Below are 24,263 nucleotides of genomic sequence, written 5' to 3' on the forward strand. Positions count from 1 at the left end.
GGTTTTTATTTTTACGATTTTTTTTTAATGTCATAGTGAAAAGAGGCCTTCAATAGCTTCAGAAATTCAAGCATTATTTTAGAGTATCATTGGGGCTGAGCAGGTTTTTAAGAGATGGTCTTAAGGTATGATACTGAATTCTGTTTCTCTTTCCTTTCTTTTGTTTTTATTCAGAGCCAGCAACTGGTGAAAGAAAAAATGGATCTACTGCTGTTGCTGAGGCTGTTGCCAGGTAACCAGAGCTGGTTGCTATTTAGAGGAGTTTAATATACAAAGCCACTGGTAATGAGGGAAAGATAATTTATCAAGAGAGGAAAAAAATTTGAAATGAAACTTGAGCATAAACCATGTAGCAGTGTGTTGAATCTAACCGTAGGCTTTCTTATTAATACTTTAATAAAACTTTTGCTGTATTTAGAACTAAGATATTTAATGGTGTTTCCCTTTCTTCCTTTCGTTCATGTGAGAGTGCCTTTTTTCTTTTACTGCGTGTGAGATTGAGATTGTTGTTACTGTTGGTGAGGAAACGGGAAGTTAACACTAGGTAGCCATAGACCTTATTCTTTCTGAGGGTTGCCCTTGGCAGCCTTAGCCTCAGGCCATATTCTCTTCTGCTTGCCAAATTAGCTACAGTCCTGTTGTTTTTGCTTTGTCACCAGCGCTGTCATAGTTTGAATATGACCCCATCCTGAGGCTCTGGTGGTAAGCTTTGCCATCTGGTGGCCATGAGAATAGAATTGTTTCATTGGTTTCTTGTGTGAGTCATCCAATATGAAAATACTAACAGTGGTTGTTGAAGTATAGGTGAGGATTCTTAAATCAGGCTAGACAGGTGCTATAAATAAGTAAAGCAGTCTAGGTGCAAGAGCATGAAATGTTGACGACGATGGCCTACTGATCGTGTGTCTCATTTTAAAGGGGGGTAGCCTGTATTCATTTCCAGCCAGTCATTACCATGCAGACTTACTGTTGTGAAATCTTTAAATTTTTAAAGAGAAATCTGAATTTTTTTAATTAAATACTCCAAAATAAATGTTTATTAAAACTATAATTAACAGATTTATACATACAACACATTTATTCCATTTTGTAAACATACAATCACTATGTCACATTAAATAACAACGTGCTGCTGGACACAGTCAGGTATCCTGTGGCCTGAATTTTTAAAAGTAAAATTTCCTGCTTGGTGGGTTACCTAACATTGTTGTTGACTAAGTTGTTTGTGGACTAAATTTGATCCTCAGTTGTAAGTGTCTCATCCATCTAAATCCTTTGATTTGTGCTAAGCTATGTCTAGAGAGATTAATTATTTTGTTTTTTTACATATTTAATTTGAAAGGTAAGTACCTTTGACTCCTTATTAGTTGAAGATTCTTTAATGTTGTGTTGAAGAAAGTGGAGTTTATACTTGATCTTTCAGTTTTAACAAAATTGTTAAACTCTGCACAACTTGTTATCACTTTGTACATGTACTTGTTAAGAGGAAACAGTATATGCTGCTGAAACTTTCTGGACCCTTTGGGTGAAATGTAGGGGTGGAAAAATAGGGAAAAACCTGAGGCAGAGGGTTGGATTGGAGGATCCACAGAATGAGATTCAGTGATATTGTTGTGAAGCAAATTTTATATAGGAGAATCCAGATTTTAAGAATCTTTGACTTTACCTTTGGGTTCACCATAGTTTAAAGTAAGCTCTGTTTGGTTCAGTTCAATCGTTCAGTTGTGTCCCACTCTGCGACCCTATGGACTGCAGCATGCCAGGCTTCCCTGTCCAACAACTCCAGAGCGTGCTCAAACTCATGTCCATTGAGTTGGTGATGGACTCTGTTAGTGTAGTTTAAATGCCGTCTCTGTGTTTAGGTGAAGCAGTACCACTCTGTTTTTAAGTGTTGTCTGTAGCTGGACACTGTTCAGATTGCTTGCTTCCATCTTGTCTCTCACACATTTCATTATTGAAGATTTTATGCATATACAAAAGTAAAGAGAATAGTATCATGACCTACCATGTATTCATCACCCAGGGTCAAAAATTACCAATTTATGGCTAGTCTTGATTCATTTATAAATGCTTCCCACACTGTCCACTCCACTGGATTTTTTAAAAGCTAATTCTAGCATTGTATCATTTTTATCTGTAAATATTTCAGTGCTGTCTCTAAAAGATAAGAATTCTTTAATTTGAATTTAACCACAGTATTATTATCATGCTTTTGAAGTTGGCATTGATTCCTAATGTCATCAGATATTTGGTACTCAGATTTTTCAGATTCAGAAAAAGAATTTTATTCTCTCTGTACCTAAAAGGATAATTTCCAGAGAGGTACTTTTCCTTTCACAATTAACACAGTGTATTGCTTTAATTTATTTCTTAGTTCCCAGAAGACCATGTCTGTGTTTAGCTGTGTCTGTGAAGCCCAGCAAGAGGATGAGGCTCGAAGTCAGAAATCCTCCTCTGCACCCATCAGGCGAGCATTATTTTCATAGCATCTTTTGGGCTATATGGATTCACAAAATGATTGGTAGCAAAATCTAGAATATACTGCTGCTGTTTTGTGAACTTGAGCTTACTGTTTTATTTGAGGGACTGTAACATATTCTAGGTAAATTTATAAATGAGGTGTCATGAGTTTTATTAGATATTTTATAGATAGATTTTTGTCTTTATCTGCTAGTTCTATCAATTTAAAATGATTCAGTCTTCACAGCTTATAAAAATATATGATCCTGAATTTCTAAGATTATTCTCTTTTACTTAGTTTTGGACATGTTTACTTTTAACAGAATTTTTATTTTCTATTAGTTTCCCATACAGCAAAACTGGGATGTTTGACAGCTCAAATTTAAAGTTTATCAGTCTTGATGGAATTAAAATTTTCCAGTAATTTCTTTACTCCATTATCTCTTAGAACAGCTTGAAGCTTGGAAAAATTTTTTGAGTTAAAAAGTATTTCTTCTATGTTAGAAAAATATCTTGTTTGAAATGTGTGGTTGTTAAATTTCCTGTAGGAGAAATAAGTAATGGCAGTGGTTTGAGTTTGTATCTTCATTAGGAATTTTGTATCTAGAATTCAGTAATTTGTAATTAGCTACTATAATAATGTTTTGTCATCAGGTATATTCTTAATAGTGTTATTTGCAACATAATTTTTTTTTTTTTTTTTTTTTTTTGCTGTCTCTAGCTTGTGGGGGGTCTTAGTTCTCCAACCAGGGATTGAACCTACACTCTTTGCACTGGAGTCCTAATTCCCTGCAATATAATTTATGTGTTCCTTATTGGTAGAAATATTTAAGAGATGCACATCAGTGCTTCTACTATAAACATTCTGATGATTACATGTGAACTTGTTGGTATTCTTGGGAATCAGATAGTCCAGACCACATCCTTTATTTTATCAGGAAACTTGTTAGGTGAAGTACCACCTTGTATGGTTTCAAAAGTAGTGTGGTCTTGTCCCAGCAATTAGGAAATTTATTGATTGCATTGCCTTCCTATTTTATTAGATGGTTTATAATAGGCTAGGATGCTGGTGATTTTTGTTTAACCTTGATGGAAGAAGGGCCTGAGAATTCAGGTGATCTTGTTTCCAGTTCCCCCTCAGACAGACCTACCTACGCTGAGAACAGAATGGTTAGACATTTATTAAATATGGAGGTTTATTCTTCCACATTTCACTTTGGATTAATTTTACCCAGGCTTTTTCTGCTATAATTTGCTTTTTTTTGGCTTCAGTTTCTAAACTAACATATAGTGACCATAGTAGAATTGTGTAGCCGAAACTAATGAAGAAAGGGAAGTGTGGTTCTTCTTAAAATTATTGACTTTCTTTTGTCTGTCTCTTTTCTGGTGCTAAAATTTTCTTCTTTATTGTTTTGTGGGAGATTTAATATACACATCTTTGTGATTGATGTTTCTTGGAGGAAGGTGTGATTTGCACATCCTTTATTTGATGCTAACACGAGAGAAATGAGTAACAAAATTCTGATACTTGACTGGAATCTGCTGAATGTTGCTGCTGTTGCAATGAGATACCTTTAGTCTTTAGAGAGAGAGGAATTGTTCTGATTAACAGTTTTGGGGGGAAAGGCAGCCTGTTATTTGTCAAATTAGGAATTAAAAAGTCAAAAATAAAATGAAGCTTTGTTTTAAAACTGAAATTCTATTCAGAAGTTCTGCCCTAAATAAATAGTTTATGAGGTAAAATGTCTAGGCTTGTTTAGGGGTGGGAACAATATAATTGAATTCTTAAAATGGTAAATCCCATCCCTTCTAGCTTTTGGCTCAGTTTTATTATTGCTTAGGTGTTGATATGTTAGATGTCTTAAATATTCAAATGTGTATTCAGTCCATGCTTTGTCATATGCAGCTAATACTGATTGAGCATCTGCTGTGTATCTAGCACTCTGCTAAGTAATTTGTATGTATGTTCACTTATAAACCAGGTTGGTGTTGCTCATCAGTCTTCTGGTGATTTTACTCTTACCTGTTCTTTACTGGGCTATATATCCTCATTCAGTTGAGGTTCCTGACAGATAGGACCCAAGTTCTTAACAACCAATTGCATTGAATATACCAGGCTCTCTTTGGCCAGATCTCTCTTGTAAACCCTGCTTTGATCTCCTGTTTTGGTAATCTGTGCTATACAAGATAGAAACCTCAGAAATGTCTCCTTTTTCCTTTCTTCTCCAAGATGCAGAGCAAGCCCTAAAGAACTCTTCATGCTTCCCTTTTCTGTCTGCCCAGGTCCGTTCAGCTTCTTAGGGTGAGAGCTCCTCCCAAGTTGGAGACAGCTTTTTCTGTCTAGATGGCTACCTCTATCTTTCTGTGGCCAAACACTTACAGCAGCAAGATACATAGTTTCTAGACCTTTGTCACCCTGAATTTATCTTTTGGGTATATCTCCATTTATGCTTTGTCAAACATGGCAGCCTGAAACATTCCAGATGTCTTTCCATGATTAGTGCAGAATGGATTCTTTTTGTTGTCTTTATTCTGGTGGTGGATCTTCCCAACCCAAAGATTGAACCCAGGTCTCCTGCATTGCAAGCAGAGTCTTACTGTCTGAGCCATGAGGAAAGCCCTTATTCTGGTGTGTGTGTGCACGCACATGCGCGCACGCGTGTGGTCTTCGTTGCTACTCATGGGCTTTCTCTAGTTGCAGGCAGCAGGAGCTACTCTTACGTGCGGGCTTCTTATTGCAGTGGCTTCTCTAGATGCGGAGCGTGGGCTGTAGGTGCACAGGATTCAGTAGTTGTGGCTCATGGGCTTAGTTGCTGCACGGCATGTGGGATCTTTCTGGACCAGGAATAGAACCTGTGTCCCTTGTATTGGCAGGGGCATTCTTTACCACTGGACCACCAGGGAATCCTGAGCCTACTGTGTATTTAATGGAATCTAAAATTGCATTAGTATGTTGTTTTTCATAGTACAGTAACTCACTGAATTTATGACTTATTTATTGTTTTTTTTTTATTTTAAATTTATGTTTTAATTGAAAGATAACCGCTTTACAGAATTGTGTTAGTTTCTGCCAAACATCAACATGAATCAGCCATAGGTATACATATGTCCCCTCCCTTCCACCTCCCTCCCCATCCCACGCCTCTAGGTTGTTCAGTTCATTTCAGTTGCTCAGTCGTGTCTGACTCTTTGCAACCCCATGAATCGCAGCACGCCAGGCCTCCCTGTCCATCACCAACTCCCAGAGTCTACTCAAACCCATGTCCATCAAGTCGGTGATGCCATCCAGCCATCTCATCCTCTGTCATCCCCTTCTCCTCCTGCCCCCAATCCCTCCCAGCATCAGGGTCTTTTCCAGTGAGTCAGCTCTTTGCATGAGGTGGCCGAAGTACTGGAGTTTCAGCTTCAGTATCAGTCCTTCCAATGAACAGCCAGGACTGATCTCCTTTAGGATGGACTGGTTGGATCTCCTTGCAGTCCAAGGGACTCTCAAGAGTCTTCTCCAACACCACAGTTCAAAAGCATCAATTTTTCGGTGCTCAGCTTTCTTCACAGAGCCCCAATTTGAGTTCCCTGCATCATACAGCAAATTCTCATTGGCTATCTATTTTACATATAGTAATGAAAGTGTCCATGTTACTATCTCTGTACATCCCATCCTCTCCTTCCTCCCCCAACCCTGTGTCCATAAGTCTGTTCTCTATGTCTGTGTCTCCATTGCTGCCCTGCAAATAGTTTCATCAGTACCACCATTCTAGATTCCTTGTATATGCATTAATATACAACATTTATTTTTCTCTTTCTGACTTAATTCACTCTGTATAATAGGCTCTAGGTTCATCGACCTCATTAGAACTGACTCAAATGTGTTCCTTTTTATGGCTGAGTAATGTTCCATTGTGCATATGTACCACAGCTTCTTTATCCATTCGTCTGTCAGTGGGCATCTAGGTTGCTTCCATGTTCTAGCTATTGTAGATAGTGCTGCAGTAAACATTGGGGTACATGTATCTTTTCCAGTTTTGGCTTCCTCAGAGTGTATGCTTGGTAGTAGGATTGCTGGGTCCATATGGTAGTTTTATTCCTAATTTTCTAAGGAGTGTCCACACTGTTCTCCATTGTGGCTGTATCAACTTACATTCCCACCAACAGTGCAAGAGGGTTCCCATTTCTCCACATCCTCTCCAGCGTTTATTGTTTGTAGATTTTTTGATGTTGGCCATTCTGACTGGTGTGAGGTGATACCTCATTGTAGTTTTTGATTTGCATTTCTCTCGTAATGAGTGATGTTGAGCATCTTTTCATGTGTTTGTTAGCCATCTGTATATCTTCTTTGGAGAAATGTCTACTTAGGTGTTTTTCCTACTTTTTGATTGGGTTGTTTGGTTTTCTGATATGAGTTGTATGAGCTGCTTATATATTTTGTAAATTAATCCTTTGTCAGTTGTTTCATTTGCTATTATTTTCTCCCATTCTGAAGATTGTCTTTTTACCTTGTTTATAGTTGCCTTTGCTGTGTAAAATCTTTTAAGTTTAATTAGGATCCACTTGTTTATTTTTGTTTTCATTTCCATTACTCTAGGAGGTCGATCACAAGGGATCTTGCTGTAATTTATGTCATGGAGTCTGAACTTATGATTTATTAAAAAGATATTATGGACATTTTCTAGATGAACACAGTTATATTAAATACAATTAGTTTATTTAATCTGTAAGTAGATTTTTGCAGTAAATTGATTGTGAGAACATTCTTTTGTTGAAAGTGAATTTATTAAGCGCTTACTTTGAGCCTCAGGGCTTCATGGTATCTGGTTTGTAGGAGACATTTATCAAATGCTTGTGGGATGTATAAATAAATCACTGATAGCCCAATGGGAAGATTAATGAAAAGGAATACTCTGAAGAACCGAATCATTCTGAGATGGTTTGTTGTAGATACTGCCAGTATAGCTAGCAAAACTAGAATCTCACCTACAACTCTTTCCTTTAAAGATTGGGTTTCTTTTCCTAAAATTATTAGTCAAGGGGGTAATGAACAGTATCTAGATTGCTAGGAGTCATTTAAGGAATGTTGGAACCATTAATAAAGCCAAATGAGACATCTCGACCTAGTTGCTCTCTTTTAAGGTAGATTCCTAAATTGCCCCCATTGTCTGTGGCTTCAGTAATGGTTTACATCTTTTCTTGACCTTATTTTCCTGTGTCAGGTTTCAGAATTCCTCTCCGTAGCTAATGGAGAGGAGAAATACTGTGGCTATTTTACTGTCATAGTGGACTAATCCTGTGTACCATTATTTTTTCACAGGAATGAAATTATGATGAGAAATCTTGTAAGGTGATATACTTGGTCACCTTATTTTCACCCTTCCCTGCATTTCTCAGATCATCAAATTATGGTTTCTCCCTTGACACACACACACAGTCACCTTATTTTCACCCTACACACACACACACTCTTACTTGATTTTTTTTTTTTTAAACGTGGTTTCTTTATGTGCTTCATTTACAGGGGAAACTTGCTCCATTTTCCGAGTACTCACGATGATGAGGAGAGGGGAAAGTTCGACGGTGACCAAGGGACCAGGCAGAGTCAACAGCCCGTGAAGCCTAGTAGTCCTGCCAGAGAGCCTGCTGCTCCCCGCTCCCGGCAGCTGGCCACACAGGAGCCCTCCAGCCCTCGAGGGGAAGCAATGGAGATAGATCAGCCAGGGGGCCAGGAGGGAGAATGGAGTCCCAGGCAGGAGAAGCCTAGTAAGGCCTTGATTGCAAGGCCCAGCCAAAATAACGTAGGGATCCAGACCATAGAACGTTCCCTGTGGGTCCCAGAAACTGTTTCAGCAGCGACTCAGACTGTACAGAATGTGTGTGAACAAGGGACCAGTACAGTGGACCAGAACTCTGGAAGACAGGACGCCACAGTTCAGACTGAGAAGGGGACTGGCGAGAGACCGGTCAGTGCTCCTGGGGATGACACGGAGTCGCTCCACAGCCAGGTGAGAGCGCGCAGGGTACCTCAGGGGCCCTGAGAACTGAAGCTGTGCTCCTTCTGCTTAACAGTAATTCTTAACAGTTTTATACAGACCAGTGGTTAAAAGACAGAAACAGTTTATCCGGGATGAGAGACAGGGTGGTGGAGATTATGAGTAGCTATAGCCAAAGACTATTTATATAGTCTTTGGTGTTAAGAGTTTGTGAACCTAGGTCTTTACTGGATGAGAAAGCCAGGAGTATAGTTTGGGTCCTGTGATATTTTTCTATATTCAGTCTTCTTCTGTCATTTTTCATTCTTCTTTATAACCATCAGAGCTAACTGCTTCTCCCCCAAGTTGATTTCACTATGGTTTCCAGAAGGAGTAGAAGACGTGTGAAGGATAGCATATCACAGTATTGGAAACAGCAGTAACAGGGAAAGTTCCCAGGTAACCAGGGACTGCAGAAAGAGGCTAAGAATAGATACAGTGGAAAGAAAAGTATTGGGGCTGATGAACGTGAGACTGGAAGAACAGGTTTTTGGAAATAGAGTAGGGATGTGTAGGAACTAGTGAAAATTGAGGGGTAAGAAGTGGTGGTAGTAATGTACATGCTAACAAGAGGAAGTTCATAAAATTTCATTAGTAACCATGGTTAAATTGCCTTTTCAGTAGAGCATCATCACTTGAAATCTGCCTGGGAAAGCTGTGCTAGTGATGTACTTCTCATTTGAATGGTCCAGGTTGTTTGTTTTATAAAAATAATATAGTTCCTATTTATTGAACACCTACAGTATATCAGCACTGTGCTCAAGACAACCCATGAGGTTGGTATTGTTATTCCCATTTCACAGGTAAAGAAACCAAGCTGAAGAGAGGTTAAGTAACTTGCCCAAGATTTTGCCATCAGTAGGTGGCAGAACTGGAATTTGAACTCAGCATATCTGACTTCAGAATCGGTATTCTTTTCATTATGCTATGTTGCTTTTCTATTTTTTAATCATAGCTTGTGTAGTCTTGTTCTGTTTATCCGTGCCTCTACATTAGCCTTTAATACTAACACTCTCTGAGACCTAAGACCTTAACAGTTCATACAGATTCAAAATAACATAGCCTTTTGGATATAGGAGCTGTAGCACATCAGATCCTATTTTGCAGCTGTTTATTTTCACCCTTAATTCAAAGTGGTTGTATTCTGCCACATAATAATTTGGTTTCTCTGCCTTCATAACGAGGGTTAAAACTTGCATCTTAAAGACAGCAATCACATGAGCGCCACTAGATTGTGTCTTTCTTTACTTCCTCATATTCTCCTTCTGTCAACTAGGGCAATAATTCCTGCTCCTGTGTCGTGATGATGAGGAGCCAGTGAGTGAGCCATAGTAGTTAAGGCCCAGGCTTTGGAGTTAGACGTCATCTAGATGTCTTGAAAGTTGAATGAGATTACGTTTGCAAAGCCCTTAGTGCTGGGTATGACACATAGTAAATGCTCAGTCTGTACTGGCTGCTGCTACAACCTATTGATTATTGTTCTAAACACCACTACTGCAGCTGTTACCAACACAGCCATTACTTGCCCTATGCTACTGCTGTGTCATGCAGAGAGAAACAGCACATTTAAAAGCTAGTTCCTCCTGCCAAGGAAAGAAGAGTGCTCAAAGATATAAATAGGGGATGGGTACAGAGTTTCAGTTGGGAAAGATAAAGAGTTATGGAGAAATGGATACAGTGATGTTTGTGAAAGTGTGAATGTACATAATGCTACAAACTGTATATTTAAAAGTGGTTAAAGTCAATAATTTTTACGTTAATTATATTTTACCACAATAAAAAAATATAAATGATGGGTACTGTAACAGGAATTGGGATTGGTATGCCATCTTTTGAAGAGTGATTAGAAAACGTAAGGCTGTATGGACATTTGAATGTCGGTGCTTTTTTATCTCCTGCAGTCTGGGTAGGACTCAGGTCAGGCTCAGAGAAGCATAGGCAGCCTACCTTTGACATTCCTTAAATTTCCGTTTGTCAGGTGGGCCTGCAGCCAGGTTTTCTGTGACGTGGAAGTGTGGCTTTATTTTCATTTTGTCTTCCCTTAATTATAACAAGATCCTCAAGTTACGTATCTTTACAGAAACCTCTTTTTAGAATACCATTGGAAGAGAGTAAGCGTAGCTTTCTTTTTATCTGCTCTCTTTCCCTTCTCTCCTTTCTTACTCCCCTAGACATGTTTATTTAGGTATTTCTTTTGATGTGATCATTTACCTGGCTGTTGTAATGGAAGACTACAGGGAGGTTTTTGGCTGGATTTTAAGGATACGTAAAGCACACCGAAAGCTTTTAGACTTCTGTGATGGAGGGCCTCATCACTGTGTGGGCAGCTGTCAGGTCCAGGCTGCTATGGTTCTTACGCAGGGGCACCCTGGTGACCGGTGTGTGACAGACCAGTACCTTGACCATTGTTAACCAGAGTTGTTTGTATAGCCAGAAGTATTTTAAGGAATTGGTTGAATTAAGTTTCCATGCACTTTATTTGTATTTATTCACATAATTTTCGTAGATATTTCACCCTAACATGAAGTTGGACTGGGAATTCTTCAGATAAATTACTTTAGGTAAATTACTACCACACTGTAATGAAAAATCAAGCTCATCGTTAGAGCGGTGGCGCATGTAACTCTTCTGAAGGACACTTGACACTGACGCTGACCTTGACACTGATTGCGGAAAGTAGTATCAGTCTACTGTGGGAGAAAGAAGCATGTGTTTCCTTTCACAGTTACAGAGCTGTGGTGTCGAAGGGGTGGGGTTGTGGGTGTGGATGAATGTGATACAGATGTTATGAGAAAACATGTATGTAATAGTCATAAAAATGTAAGGTCTCATTTAAACTATGTAACTGATTATTGTTTAGAATTTGGTTATCTAGTATCATAATTTTGCTAATATCCTGTTTCTGGACACTAGCTCAACTCTTTAGTTACAATCTATTATTTGGAATACATTAAATATTTCATATTTAATTTTAGGAGAAATCAATGTGTCTTGCTCCATGAATAAATATACCATAATTTTCACTTACTAATGCAGGAAAAACAGACTGCACTGAGATTTTCAGATCTTATTCTGTTTTATATAAAGTTCTAAAGAATGCCTTTCTTTTATCTGAAGACCTCTTGCAAGTATAAATTGTATGCTGATTGATAATCAGCAACAGAATCAGAAGGATTACAATCTCTAATGTGCTTTTAGGGGATCAAAATATCACTTAAAAATCCTAGATATAAATGCTAGATGTTATGATTTTGATTTAGACTGAAATAGGGTGTTAGGTGAAACCCATGCAAACTCCTCTCACTAGACAGCTGGCCCATCTCTAGTGTTACCCCTAAGTGAATAGAAACAAGGCAGCTGGAAAATGCCATCACGCAAGATTCATGGAACCTGTGAACAGTGCTCATCGTGAAGAGGTTGACTTGTGAGTCTGCCAGTTTGCAGTGAGACTCATGCCTGTACGCTGTTTTCTGCCATAGGGAGAGGAAGAGTTTGATATGCCTCAGCCCCCGCACGGCCATGTTTTGCATCGCCACATGAGAACAATTCGTGAGGTGCGCACGCTTGTCACTCGTGTCATCACAGACGTGTATTATGTGGATGGAACAGAAGTAGAAAGAAAAGTAACTGAGGTAATACATACTTTGGGTCTATGTGGCAGATTTCTTTCAATAGAAAAATTACCCTGGTTTTCTGCCTCCATCCCTCTTCCCTATGCAGCTAGCTGCTGATGCTTCGTTTCCCTTCCTCCTCCTGTGAGAAAGATTTAAGAAGTGGGTTAGAGTTCTGCTTTTCCCAACCATGGGTTTGCTGTCTGACCTTTGGTCATTTAACCAGTCCCATCATGCTTTCCATATCTATAGAGAACAGAGTGGTGATTCTCTGTCATGTATAAAGATTTTATGTGTTATTTTTAATCCTTGGAAACTAATGAAGTTTAGAATCTCCTGCTTAGCAGCATGTATTTTCTCATTGTTTCTTACCGTTTTCTCACGTTACCATTTTTTACTCATTGATCTTGGTCTCCATCCATGTGTGGTTATGAGCCTGTTAGTATTAGTTATTTTTTAGTAGAATTCACCATGAACGCATTGCCAGTGTCAGTGGAATATTGATGTTTATTGACTGTTACAGTGGACAGTGTTGTATGCTGACTTTGTTTAGATCTAACAGTGGCTGAGGTTAGATTTTCTAGAATTAAAGATCTGGCACTTTTTTTCTTGGTACATATGTTAATATCCGATATATATGTTAATGTTCTTATTTAATCACTTAGTCATGTCTGACTCTTGTGCAGCCCCATGGACTGTAGCCCTCCAGGCTCCTCTGTCCATGAAGTTTCCCAGGCAAGAATACTGGAGTGCGTTGCCATTTCCTTCCCCAGGGGATCTTCCTGTCCAGGGATCGAACCCATTTGCATTGGCAGGTGAATTTTTTTACCACTGAGCCACCAGGGAAACCCACATATGTGTACATCCAATGATAAAATATTATGTTTACTTTTTAAATATTTATTTATGTGATACACAGGGCCTTTGTTGCTGCTCGTGGGCCTTTCTGGTTGCGGCATGTGGAGGCTGCTCTTCGTTCTGGGGGTTTCTCTTACTGCAGAGCGTGGGCTCTAGGGCCTGCGGGCCTCAGCAGGTGCGGCTTAAGGGCTCGACAGTGCGGCCTCGGCCGTGGCGTGCAGGCTTCGTTGCTCTGTAGCATGTGGGCTCCTCCGGGATCGGGCTTGGAACCCGTGTCCCCGGCACTGGCAGGCGGACTCTTAACCCCTGGAACACTGGGGAGGGTCCTCCAGGAACCATTTTAGTAATTGACAGGAGGCATAGCTAATGTTATTCCTTAGTCAGGCGCTTTTCTTTAATTCTGGCAGCTAGCCATATAGGAGATTGTGCTCTGGGAGAATTAAACTGGTAAATAGTTTAAGTGGAACATATTATTGCTGCTCTTCATTAATGGGCCATTATGGCCCTCATGTCAGAAAGTATTTAATTTTAGTTTGAGAAATTGTCTTATATTCTTCATTATACACCAGATGCCAGAAATATTTCTTTTAAAATGCTGGTTTACCTTCAATTAAAAAAAATTTTTTTTATTTTAAATGAAACAAAGATGAATATTTTTAATGATAAAAGGTACAATTTCACAAAGAAGATAGACGTCATAAACCATTAAACACTTTTAACAACAAAGAAAGATAGATACAGCAAATATCAGAAGAAATATAAGGGAAAAGAAAAAATGTATAATCATAGACATATTGACATTTCTCTGGGAATACTTTATCAAGTGCAGAAGAAATAATAGGAGCATCTTTAATGTCAATAATTTAAATATAATTAATTTATATTAAGCATATCATACAGAAATAAATACTTAAAATTTTGTATCTCATGCATTGTTTGTTACTAGATGTCCATAGGACATTTAGAAAAATTGGCAAGAAGATAAACATTACTAAATTTCAGAAAGAGAATTCTTTTTTGTGTGTGTGATTCAGTTATACATATACCCATATGTTATTTTTTAAATTATTTTCCATTATAGGTTATTACAAGATATTGACTAGGTTCCCTTTGTTATACAGTAAACCTGTGTTGCTTGTTGTATATCTTTTTTTTAATTAGAAATCTAGCATTCCATTCATGCTAAATCAAACAAGTGGAATCAAAATGTCATAAAGTTTTTAGTTAGGCAAAAATTCATATGTTTTATAAAATATGTATATTATATATATGTATACAAAAGCTTTTCTGCTATGCTTGATAAAGGCTTGAGAAAGAACATTAAAAAAAGAGATGGAGAAATTGGAAAACATAAACTGAATGAAATGGGAGCACTGAATATGAAACAGAAAAATTGAGACAATAAAAGTAAAAGATCCTCATATAGTCCAGTCATTTTTAAACATGGCTGCCCATTAGAAACATACCTGGACCTCTGGCAAAAAAAAAAAAAAAATCAATACCTGGATATTTGTAGTTTTCAAAAAATTTCAAGGTAATTCTGATATGCATATGGATTTTAAATAGTGATTACAGGTTTTTCTATTAAATGATAGTTTAGGTGATACAGAATTACATAACGTTTCTGTTGACCAATCATGATACAGTGGTATTAGGTGAGTAATAGTTACATAATCACAATAGTAAAAGATGTTTATCACCCTCTTTGCAGGGCAGAGGCTGTAGCCCAGCCGAACTGCAGCTAGACTGATACTTCCCCTGGCCCAAGGGCCGTGTGGCCGGCCAGGTGAGGTAGGTCAATAAGCTGTTTTGTGACTAGAAAGCTAAAAAAAAAAAAAAATTTATCATTCTTCACAATCAAAAGATAATTATAAAAAATAAAATATAATTACAGTTACAAACCATAATGGGAACATGATTAACTGTAAATATGAAATAATTACATACAATTTTAATTGTATGTAATTAAATTACATACAGTTGGGGGGAGGTCACACAGTGATATGGTGAGTGGAAATGCATACATGCACATGTTTTTTTTTTTTTCATTTATTTTTATTAGTTGGAGGCTAATTACTTTACAATATTGTAGTGGGTTTTGTCATACATTGACATGAATCAGCCATGAATTTACATGTATTCCCCATCCCGATCCCCTCCTCCCACCTCCCTCTCTACCCATTAGTTGGAACTAATTACTTTACAATATTGTAATGACTTTTGCCATACATTGACATGAATCAGCCATGGATTTACATGTGTTCCCCATCCTGATCCCCCCTCCCACCTCCCTCCTCATCCCATCCCTCTGGGTCTTCCCAGTGCACCAGCCCTGAGCACTTGTCTCATGCATCCAACCTGGGCTGGTGGTATGTTTCACCCTTGATAGTATACTTGTTTCAATGCTGTTCTCTCAGAACATCCCACCCTCGCCTTCTCCCACAGAGTCCAAAAGTCTGTTCTGTACATCTGTGTCTCTTTTTCTGTTTTGCATATAGGGTTATCGTTACCATCTTTTTAAATTCCATATATATGGAATATATACTGTATTGGTCTTTATCTTTCTGGCTTACTTCACGCTGTATAATGGGCTCCACATGCACATGTTTTCATCTGCTCAGCCAGTCTATGTTTTTTAGTTGGTGCATTTAATCCATTTACATTTAAGGTATTTATTGATATATATGATCCTATTACCATTTTCTTAATTGTTTGGGGTTTATTTTCTGTAGGTCTTTTTCCTATTACCATTTTCTTAATTGTTTGGGGTTTATTTTCTGTAGGTCTTCTCTTCTGTTTCTTGCCTACAGAAGTTCCTTTAGGGTTTGTTATAAAGCTGGTTTGGTGGTGCTGAATTCTCTTAACTTTGCTTATCTGGAAAGCTTTTGATTTCTCCATCAAATCTGAAAGAGAGTCTTGCTGGGTAGAGTCTTCTTGGTTGTAGGTTTTTCCCTTTCATCACTTTAAATATATCATGCCTTTTCCTTCTGGCTTGTGGAGTTTCTGTTGAGAAACCAGCTGATAGCCTGGTGGGAGTTCCCGTGTATATTATTTGCCATTTTCCCACTGTTGCTTTTAACATCTATCTCTGTCTTCACTTTCTGTCAGTTTGATCACTGTGTATCTCAGTGTGCTCCTCCTTGGGTTTATCCTTCCTGGGGCTCTGTGCTGCTTGCACTTGTTTATCTCCTTTCCCATGTTTGGAGAGTTTTCAGCTGTTACGTCTTCAAATATTTTCCTGTGGTCCTTTGTCTCTCTTCTCCTTCTGGGACCTGTATAATGTGAATATTGGTGCATTTAATGTTGTCCCAGAGGTCTCTTAGGCTGTCCTCATTTCTTTTCATTCCTTTTTCTGTATTCTGTTCTGTGGCAGTGATTTCCACCTTTCTGTCCTCCAGGTCATTTATCTGTTCTGCCTTAGTTATTCTGCTGTTGATTCCTTCTGGTGTATTATTCACCTCTTTGTTTTTTTCTTTAGTTCTTCTAGGTCTTTGGTAAACATTTCTTTCATCTTCTCAATCTTTGCCTCCATTCTTTTTCTGAGATCCTGAATCACTTTCACTGTCATTATTCTGAGTTCTTTTTCTGGAACATTGCCTATCTTTACTTCATTTATTTGTTTTTCTGGGGTTTTATCTTGTCCCTTCACCTGGGACATAACTTTCTGCTTTTTCATGCTGATTAACTTTCTGTAATGTGGTTTTGTTTTACTCACTGTGTGATTGTGGTTCTTCTTGCCTTTCTGTCTGTCCTCTGATGGAGGAGGCTCAGAGGCTTGTGTAAGCTTCCTGATGGGAGGGACTGCTGGTGGGAAAACTTGGGTCTTGCTCTGGTGGGCAGGGCCTTGCTCAGTAAAGCTTTAATCCAGTTATCTGCTGATGGATGGGGTTGAGTTTCCTTCCTGATAGATGTTTGGCTTGAGGTGACCCAGCCTTGGGCTCTTTGGTAGGGTTAATGGCGACCTCCACGAGGGTTTATGCCAAAGGGGACCTTCTCAGACAGCTGCTGCCACTACCCCGTCCCTGTTGGTGAGCCCCTGCTGCTCCAGGCCTCCATGGGAGACCCTATCACACTAGCAGGTAGTTTTGGTTCAGTTTCCTGTGGGCTCACTGTTCGTCTGCTCTGAGCCTTGATGCACACAAGGGTTTGTTTGTGCTCTCTAAGACTGAAGTCTGTTTCCTCCAGTCCTGTAGAAGTCTTTATAATCAAATCCCACTGGCCTTCAAGGTCAAATTCCCTGGGGATTCCCAGTCTCTTTGTTGGATCCCCAGGCTGAGAAGCCTGACTTGGGGTTCAGAAATTTCACAACAGTGGGAGAACTTCTTTGGTATTACCTTTCTCCAGTCTGTGGGTCACCTACCCGGTGGGTGTGAGGTTTAATTTTTATCATGAGTGTGCCCCTCCTACCATCTCACTGTGGCTTCTTCATTTGGATGTGGGGTATCTTTTTCTGGTGGGTTCCAGCGTCCTCCTGTCAATGGTTGTTCAACAGCTAGTTGTGATTTTGGTGCTTTCGCAGGAGATGAGTGCATGTTCCTCTACTCCACCATCTTGAACTGGAATGCTACTTTCAATTTTATGTTCACAAAATTTTTTTCAATGTTATTGCTATTTTGGAGAAATTACGAATTTAGCAGCTTTATAGAAAAACAATTTGCTTTCATGACAAGTTTTTATAACTGTTGTAGTCTACAGAGAAGTCTGTGCCAGGTGCTGTTTTAAGTGTTACACATATTACTTCGTTACTTCATTTATGATGCTTTTTAAAGTATATATCTGGAAACAGTAGAGTTACTAGATATTCTGAGAGGGAAAAAAATACCATGGTCTTAAATATTAAGTTTGAGAAAATACCAAGAACTGTAACCATCCCTTACCCCACTGTGGGAATTCACAGTGCGTATTACATTAAAGGCCTTTAGAAGTCTTATAGTAAAGATATTTATTTTATTGTGTAACCCAGAATTTCCCAAACTTATTTGACCATTGAACATTTTTTACAGTAATGTTTATTATATCCCTATGTTACATAGTTTGGGAAACACTGCCGTAATTAAATAAAATTATAATAGCAGCTAACATTTATTGGAGTTGGTGATGGACAGGGAGGCCTGGCGTGCTGCAGTCCACGGGTTCACAAAGAGTTGGACGTGGCTGAGTGACTGAACTAACTGAACTGAACATTTATTGGTCACTGGCTATATGCCTGGCACTATTCTCAGGACTTTTAAGTGATTTAACTTATTTAATTCTCACAACTAAGGTATGAGGTAGATATTATTCTCATTTTGCACTCAAGAAACTGAAGCATAGCAGTTAAAATCACTTGCTTAATTGCTATATAGCTAATAAACAGAGGAAGTGGAATTTATTCCAGGCAGTCTGATTCCACAGCCTGCCTTCCTGACTACTGCAGTGTGGTCTCTTTAAGAGTGAAAGGGACATGTGTCAAAAGGAAGGTCTGTGTAGGAGTGGAGAAGAGGAAGAAACTTGTCTGAAGGGAATTTTGACAAATCCTTTGGGTGAGGGCCAGAATGTAATTTAGTTGAACACTGAGGTCTAACTCAGTGGTTTTAGATATTGAGAGATTCAGGGAAAGGACATTTCATTTACAAAGAAGCCTTGGCGGGCACAGGCAGAGGCAGAAAGGAAAGAGAACACAGGTGGGAACAGTCCAGTTGGCAGCCAGGCTGAAGGTGTGAAGGTGGACAGGTCGAGGTCAGAGGATTCTGGGAACTTCCCCTCATCTCTTGTAGCCTTTGATTATCGTCTTTTATTCATTTATTTACCAGCAACTTCTGTGTTGCTGTGTTCCTAGCACTACTACGAAGATAAAAAGACAGTGCGCTTATTCTCCTAGGAGCTTACACTTGGCGTGCAGGAAATCCAGAACTTGTGGTCGCTGAAGTAGAGGCGTGGAGAGGTGTGTGAGAAAGAGGGCACAGAGCCTGTTCGCTTACCTGAAGGTGGCCAGAAGGCCTCACAGAAGATGTACGCTCACGAGTGTGGCGGGTAAGGGGCAGGGGAGAAGGACATTGCAGGCAGAGTGAAGGAGCTTGTAAATGTTGTAGACAGTGTGGCATGCTGAATGAATATTTAGGCTGCAACAGGAACGAAAGGGTAGGGAATGATGAAAGAGGATGCGCTTGAGGTTGGTGAGGGCCCAGAGCATGAGGCTTTGTATACCATAGAAAAGAGTTTCCATTTTTATCTTTTCTGTCTTTTGTTTTTAGATTTTTATCTTTTGTGTGATGGAGAACCTTTAAAGAATTTGGGGGAAAGAAATGATATGCTCAGATTTGCATGGGAAGGTCTAATTGGAGCAGCGTAACAGTTGATTGGAACAGGAGAGGCTAGAGGAAAGTTCTGACCAGAGGCAGAGAGTGTCAAATTAGGGCAGTGGCAGCAGGGATTGAGAGGAGTGAAGCAGATGTAAAATACATGCAGAACATACAGAAGGTGAAATTGACGGGCTGCTGAATTCCTGACCGCAGGGATTATTGGCAGAGGGAGGAACCATACATGATTCCTGGGCTTTCTGCTAGGGCAGATAGATGTATGCTCTGTTGCTCGGTCATGTCCTACCATTAGCGAACGTTTGGACTGTAGCCCACCAGGCTCCTCTGTCCATGTGATTCTTTAAGCAAGAAAACAGGAGTGGGTTGCCATTTCCTCCTCTGGGGATCTTCCTGACCAGGGATCGAACCCATGTCTCCTCTGTCTCCTGCATTGTAGGCAGATTCTTTACCCACTGAACCATCAGGGAAGCCAAATAGATGGTGGTACCATTTACTGGGAGAGTATAAATAGTACACTGGTTTATGAGAGAAGATCCTTCCTTCAGGAAATATTATTTAGAGCCACTTTTGTGGCAGGCATAGTGCTATTTGGAGGATAAATCCAGGAAAGAAGATGGTTGCTATTACTGTGGCCTCTGCATCTAGTAAGAGAACACAGGAAAAAGAATAAGCAAATGCATTAAAAAGATCGTCACAGGCCAACTTGGAACCTGGACCTAAGTCGTCATAAGAGCAAGGCCTGAACTTCTGAACAGTTGCAAAAGCAGGTGTAGTTTGCTGCTGCTCTTTGGGTCTCCTGTCTGACTGAGAAGCTGCCTGGAGTCCCAGCCCACTGGACTGGTTTTGCCCCTGCTCGCTTGCTGTGTTCACAAGAAGGGGTTGACTTAAGTTCTGGGCTCCCAACACATGCTTTAGTTCATGTGTTGGCAGATGATCCTGACTCAGATCTGGCTACAGTAGGTGATAAATGATAGGAGTTGGTGAGTGGAGAGGGGTGAGATTTCTGGAGCTGGTACAGGTTCTGGTAATGATGCTGGTGGATGCAGATGCTGGGGTAGAGGAGAGTAAAAGGTTAAAGGTGTGATTAGATTAGGAAAGCCTCTTGCTCAGTGGGTCATCAGTTGGTTGTTAGCCTCAAAAATAATGATGGACATGGGGGAGAAAGGGGAGGCTGTGAACCGGGTGTGTAAGGTGTTCATGCGTGAGAGGGTTGGGAGGGTGTGGGCGAGTGACAGGGAGGCAAGGAGAGAGTTTAACGGAACGGCAGATGATGGTTTGTTTGGTAGGAGCAAGAAGCAGGGAGGTAGAAATCATCTTGTTAATGGCAGTGGGAGGCAAGGAGGCCTCTCATCTCCAAATTCTTTTTTTTTTTTTTTTAATATTTATTTCTATTTATCTATTGAGCTGTGCTGAGTCTTAGTTGCTGCACCCAGGATCTTTAATTGTGGCCTGTGAGCTCTTAGCTGTGGCGTATGGGGTCCAGTTCCCAACCAGGGATTGAGGTTTTGTTAAGGAAAATCAGCCCCTGCTACAGAAAGCTGCAGGGGATGTGAGAGGCACTAGGGATGTCCAGGATTCATTGAAGGCAAGGAAATGGAGAGCAGTTTGAGTTTTAGAGGAGTTCAGATACAGGTGTACCTGGTACATCCAAGGGTAAGAGTTCAGTAGGCATTTGAATGTGAGAGCTTAGAGCTGAGTCATCATTGTGTTGTTGGTAGACAGGTCAGAATAAGTCATGTAAGGCTGGCCAGGGAAAACACGGAAGAGTGAGGAGAGAGATGAGAACAGACTCCTGGGAAATACTAATTTAAAATGAATAGGCAGAGGAAGAGGAGCCAAAAACAAGTACAAGTGGAGCTAGCTGAACAGGTAGGATGAAAAGAAGAAAAAGTGACTTTATGGATTTTAGAGAAGAGATTTTCAAGAAAGGAGTGGTGAAAAATAATCATTTAATCAATATCATTATTTAAATGTGTGTGCCTGTGCACATTGCGTACTGTTGCCCAGAGAGACTGTCCACTCTTTGAGGGGAGGGTCTGTCCTCTGCTTGTCTCTCCATCTTTCCTCTGGCAGCCGGCACGATCATGCACAGACGGTCTAGAGGAGGGAGGCAGATGGGCAGCAACTGCCCTGTAATCTCTGTCTTGTGCTAGAGGGGACACTGCCGGTCGATTCTAGAGCCTTTCCTCATTAAGCCTGGGGATTAGCCTCAGAGGCTGCTTCAAACTGAGCTCCAGGCAACCACTACCAATCTATCAAAGCAGGCACAGGAGTGAGATAAAGTCAGTTCGACATTCCTGTCCTCTGTAGGTATCAGAAATTCATATATTTTGCTTACTATCTTTTTGGCCTTCATTTTTATAAACAGTAATACCATTTTATATCTGTTTTTGCCTGTGATTTTTAATTTCCTTGTTCACATATTGAAATACCTAATTTCAAACAACTTGTCAGGCTGCCCACTGCTGTAATCAGATACCCAGAAGGGCTCCTTTCTTTCCCCCACTCTAACCTGCCTGCTCCCCTGCATTCCTTCACCTAGGGCGTTACCTCTCTCCTCTGCATTGGAATCTTGCTGGCATCTCAGCAGCCAAAGGTTGTGAACTGGTTCAGTAAAAAGATAATTTAACTTAGCTCCTGGTAATAGAGGTCCCCTCCTCCTGATCTAGTACCACCTTTGTTTGTTTATTTTATTGAAGTATATATTCCCTCTAGAATGCATGGGTCTTAAATGTTCAGTTCAGTGGTTTTGACAATGATATGTCACCACAATTCCAAGCAAGAGAACAGAACCTTTCCATTATTCCAGAAAGTTCCTCCCTAATTCCCACCTCTCTAAACAAATTTCTTGCCATCTAGGACTCTCCAGTCATTACAGGAGCATTATGTTCCCGTGGCGTTTCCAAGCCGTTGTATCCCTTTCTTCTTTGCAGGAGACTGAAGAGCCCATCGTAGAGTGTCAGGAGTGCGAAACGGAAGTCTCCCCTTCACAGACTGGCGGCTCCTCAGGGGACCTGGGGGACATCAGCTCCTTCTCCTCCAAGGCCTCCAGCTTACACCGCACGTCAAGCGGGACGAGCCTGTCCGCCATGCACAGCAGCGGCAGCTCCGGGAGAGGAGCCGGACAACCCAAAGGGAAAGCCAGCGGGACAGAGCCTGCCGAGTTTGCCTTGCCCAGCTCCCGAGGCGGCCCAGGAAAGCTGAGGTGCAGACAGGGTCTCCAGAGAGAGAGCCACCGCAGGGGCAGGGTTGCTGACGTGTTACTGTCACGGGAAAAGGGGAGTCACGGGAAGTCCCCCACCCTCCTAGGCTCGATCAGCTCTTCTTCCTCCCCTTTTCGTTCCTCTCCTGTTTGGGGTTTGCGTGGGAGGTAGGGGGGAGCCCTGTGGGAAGTAGACCTCCTGAGAAACTGTGGAAAACAGGTGAGGGACCCTCGGGAATGCTGGCGCAGGCTCCCGCCCCTCACCCCCACTTCCTGCGGCCTGTGGGGGTTTCGGTGGGAGCCCAGGAAGCTCGGGGTAGTGGCCCCAACCTGACGCGTGCCCTAGCCTTTTGTTTTCCTCTGCAGGTACCCAGAGCCTGAAGTACAAGAGAAGGCAGGGCAGGAGTGGATGTGCTGTTTTTGAGGGCAGCAGTAGGAAGCTTTGTCAGGAGGGTCTAGACTGGCATGTAGAAGGATTCCCGCTCCCAGCTAATTTGGTGGTGGGTGTGTGGACCAGCTTCCTGCTGCCCTGGAGGCTCAGCCCTTGCTGGCCTGGCATGTAGTCTGAGGACCGAGGGGAGACTGTGAAGAAAGGATCCGGTAGCAGGCGCTCTAAGACTAACCTGTCTTCATTCTCTAGTCCTAGAAAAGGGGTCAGTCAGACAGGGACGCCAGTGTGTGAGGAGGATGGTGATGCGGGCCTTGGCATCAGACAGGCAGGGAAGGCTCCAGTCACGCCTCGTGGGCGCGGGCGAAGGGGCCGCCCGCCTTCTCGGACCACTGGAACCAGGTACCCGGGTAGTGTGAGATACATTAGTCTGTGACTTGTTCAGAAAAAAAGGGAGTAGAGAGAAGAGAGGGGAGCAGAGAGTATGTGGGGTGTCAGGAGGGAGAAGAGGGGCCCACACTGACTGGGGAGTGGGCCGGGATCAGAGTGAGGCCCCTGAGACACCAGGCTTCTGCCTGTGATGGGGTTAGCAGCGAGCGGGCTGGAGAGACCCATGGCCAGAGGAGTGGGAAAATTGTTAGATCCATATTGCTCTTGGCTTATTCTCACTGCCTTCTCCTGTCTCTTATCTCACTTTAGGGAAACAGCTGTGCCTGGCCCCTTGGGCATAGAGGACATTTCACCTAGCATGTCGCCGGACGATAAATCCTTCACCCGTATCATGCCTCGAGCGCCAGACTCCAGCAGACGGGCAGACACGGGTGCTGGTGCTTTGCGTCGAAGCGACTCTCCCGAGATTCCATTCCAGACTGCTGCTGGCCCTTCAGATGGCTTAGATGCCTCCTCTCCAGGCAACAGCTTTGTCGGGCTCCGTGTTGTAGCCAAGTGGTCATCCAATGGCTATTTTTACTCTGGAAAAATCACACGAGATGTCGGAGCTGGGAAGTATAAGTTGCTCTTTGATGACGGATACGAGTGTGACGTGTTGGGCAAAGACATCCTGCTGTGTGACCCCATCCCCCTGGACACGGAAGTGACCGCCCTCTCAGAGGATGAGTATTTCAGTGCAGGTACTGGAAGAAGCCAGACCCCTCCTAACGCCTCTGTGGTCCTCCAACACCAGCAGCATTCACTCTAGCCTCAGTGCTCTTCTGTGTCCTCTAGTCAGAAATTTCATTCCTAACACTGCGTACTCTCACGCCTGTCGTCTTTGTTGTTCTTTGTTCCCTTCGTTTATTTTTGAATAAACTTTGTAGTTTGGAAAAAATTTATATACACACAGAATCTGCAACACGCAGAGTGCTGACAGCATGGAGACATCCCCTGCGCCTCTCACGCAGTGTCCCCTTCCCTGTTGTTAACATT

At 41.3% G+C, this 24,263-nt stretch overlaps 1 protein-coding gene across 8 annotated transcripts in view; it reads left to right on the plus strand.

Annotated features, from left to right (window-relative positions):
- The window catches only part of TP53BP1 (tumor protein p53 binding protein 1), a 90,819-nt gene that overhangs the window by 56,087 nt on the left and 10,469 nt on the right, over positions 1 to 24,263 (plus strand). For 6 of the 8 annotated variants that reach the window (XM_020881468.2, XM_020881467.2, XM_020881474.2 and 3 more), the window contains 7 exons: positions 175 to 232; positions 2,375 to 2,467; positions 7,970 to 8,453; positions 11,960 to 12,112; positions 22,182 to 22,453; positions 23,091 to 23,240; positions 23,538 to 23,968. In XM_020881468.2, coding sequence (XP_020737127.2) covers positions 175 to 232; positions 2,375 to 2,467; positions 7,970 to 8,453; positions 11,960 to 12,112; positions 22,182 to 22,453; positions 23,091 to 23,240; positions 23,538 to 23,968 — 1,641 coding nt within the window. The remainder of the gene's footprint in view (positions 1 to 174; positions 233 to 2,374; positions 2,468 to 7,969; positions 8,454 to 11,959; positions 12,113 to 22,181; positions 22,454 to 23,090; positions 23,241 to 23,537; positions 23,969 to 24,263) is intronic. The other 2 variants (XM_070477969.1, XM_020881470.2) reach the window with 2 other exon arrangements.

Source organism: Odocoileus virginianus, chromosome 16 (assembly GCF_023699985.2).
Source record: "Odocoileus virginianus isolate 20LAN1187 ecotype Illinois chromosome 16, Ovbor_1.2, whole genome shotgun sequence".
In the NCBI taxonomy this organism is placed as follows: domain Eukaryota; kingdom Metazoa; phylum Chordata; class Mammalia; order Artiodactyla; family Cervidae; genus Odocoileus; species Odocoileus virginianus.